This window comes from Budorcas taxicolor, chromosome 7 (assembly GCF_023091745.1).
Source record: "Budorcas taxicolor isolate Tak-1 chromosome 7, Takin1.1, whole genome shotgun sequence".
In the NCBI taxonomy this organism is placed as follows: domain Eukaryota; kingdom Metazoa; phylum Chordata; class Mammalia; order Artiodactyla; family Bovidae; genus Budorcas; species Budorcas taxicolor.
In genome coordinates this window covers 42,105,575-42,107,460 of record NC_068916.1, presented here as the reverse complement: position 1 = coordinate 42,107,460, position 1,886 = coordinate 42,105,575, and the positions used below count along the sequence as shown (strand labels likewise).

General features: G+C 40.0%; 1 protein-coding gene across 1 annotated transcript; it reads right to left on the bottom strand.

Annotated features, from left to right (window-relative positions):
- Positions 1–227: 227 nt before the first annotated feature.
- On the bottom strand, positions 228–1,157 carry LOC128051390 (olfactory receptor 2T27-like). Its single transcript, XM_052643960.1, has one exon. The coding sequence runs from the start codon at positions 1,155–1,157 to the stop codon at positions 228–230; it is 930 nt and encodes a 309-aa protein (XP_052499920.1).
- Between the last annotated feature and the right edge of the window lie 729 nt (positions 1,158–1,886).

Genomic DNA, 1,886 nt, shown 5'->3' with positions numbered 1-1,886 from the left:
TCCCCAAAAGCTAAAGACAAGTAACACATTGTACTCAACTAGAGTCATCACTATAGAACTAAGAACAGCTCCATCTCAATAGACATATGTCAATAAGTATGCATCCTAATATCATCTTGCTCCTTTATGCTGTTATATTTCTCTTATGACAGTCCAGTGACCATGATTATTTTTAATATTGACAGTAGAGCATTTCTGACAGTAACATTGTAGAATATGATATTTCCTCAATTGTAACACTTTCTCATGCACTTCCTCAGAGCCCCTGCCACTTCTTTATTCCTCAGGCTGTAGATGAGTGGGTTGAGCATGGGGGTCACTATGGTGCCAAGAACAGCTCCAATCTGGTCTTGTTCAGGTGTATGGGCTAAGGTGGGTGTCATGTAGATGAAGATAGCTTGACCAAAGTAGAGACTCACCACTGTCATGTGGGAAGAGCAGGTAGCCAGGGCTTTGTTCTTGCCCTTGCGAGAGTTCATCCTGAGAACAGTGAGGAAGATGAGAGTGTAGGAAGCTAGGATGAGAATAAATGGGATCAGGAGAAAAACAATGGTTGACACAAATTTCACCATCTCATAGGCTGATATGTCCATACAAGACAATCTCAGGATGGCAGGCATCTCACAGAAGTAATGATTAATCTCTCTGGAACCACAGATGGGGAAGTTCATGGGATAGATGGTGTGTACAAGGGCTGCAAGGGCTCCACCAATCCAGGCTGCAGCAGCCATCTGTAGACAGATATTGGGGTTCATTAGGACTGTGTACCGCAGGGGGTTACAGACAGCCACATAGCGGTCATAAGCCATGAGAGTCAGCAAGATGCACTCAGCAAGGCCAAGGGTGAGGAAAAAGAAGAGCTGAGTAGCACAGGAAAAATAGGAAATGTTCTTCTTTCCTGTGAAATAGTTGGTAACCGTTTTGGGGACTGTGCAGGAAATGTAAGCCAGGTCAATGAGGGAGAGCTGACTGAGTAGGAAATACATGGGAGTATGAAGATGGGAGTCCAGCCAGATAAGCAGGATTAGTATGGAGTTTCCAGTAAAGGCAGCAGTGTAGATAAGGATGATAATGAGGATGAGGAGGTTGGGATGTCTGAACCAGGGAAAGAGCCCCAGGAGGATGAAGTCAGTTGAGGTGTCATTCTTCTGATTCATATTTTCATTCAAATGCCTTATTCAGACTGAAAACTTGCAGAAGCAAAATAATGTAGCAGAGGATGTGGTGCTCTGCTAAAATAATTTAATATGTTGGTCAGGACTTTCTTTGTACACTTATGGATCAGACTACAAAGCAGCACATTCTCATAAAAGAGAAAATGGGAAAAAAACCACAAAACTTCTTCAAATTAAAACACCTGTACTTAGAAATTAGAAAGATCATACCTGAAAGTTGGTAAATGAATATTTATTCCATTTGATTTATAATAATCACTTACTTAACCATTATTTCTCCCATGTTTGAATTTCTTAATGTACTGACATTCTTATTTCTTGCATATTGCTTTTCTAAGTGTTCTATTCTATCTACCTTCACCCTAGCAGAAAGATTTCTTACTTCCTTTGGAGTTCTCGCTCAGCTTTTATCATGAAATTTTAATTGTCCACTAATGAGAAAAGCTATTCACTTCATTTTATAAGCTAATCTCTGTAATTCTTATTTTATTCAGTTTTCTCTTTTGATTTGTAATTCTCATCTTAGTTTTCAACTGCATATTTACAGTTAAATAATTTCCTTATTCAGTTAACTACTTAAAGACAGCTGCCTTATCCCTTCATTTGTTAAAAGTGAAATTGCTCAGTCGTGTCCAACTCTGTGACCCCATTAACTGTAGCCTGCCAGGCTCCTTTGTCCATGGGATTCTCCAGGCAGAAATACTGGAGTGG

What these genes read in the sequence shown, in the direction of transcription:
- LOC128051390 (XM_052643960.1), bottom strand. Translation starts at nt 1,157, where the DNA reads ATGAATCAGAAGAATGACACCTCAACTGACTTCATCCTCCTGGGGCTC.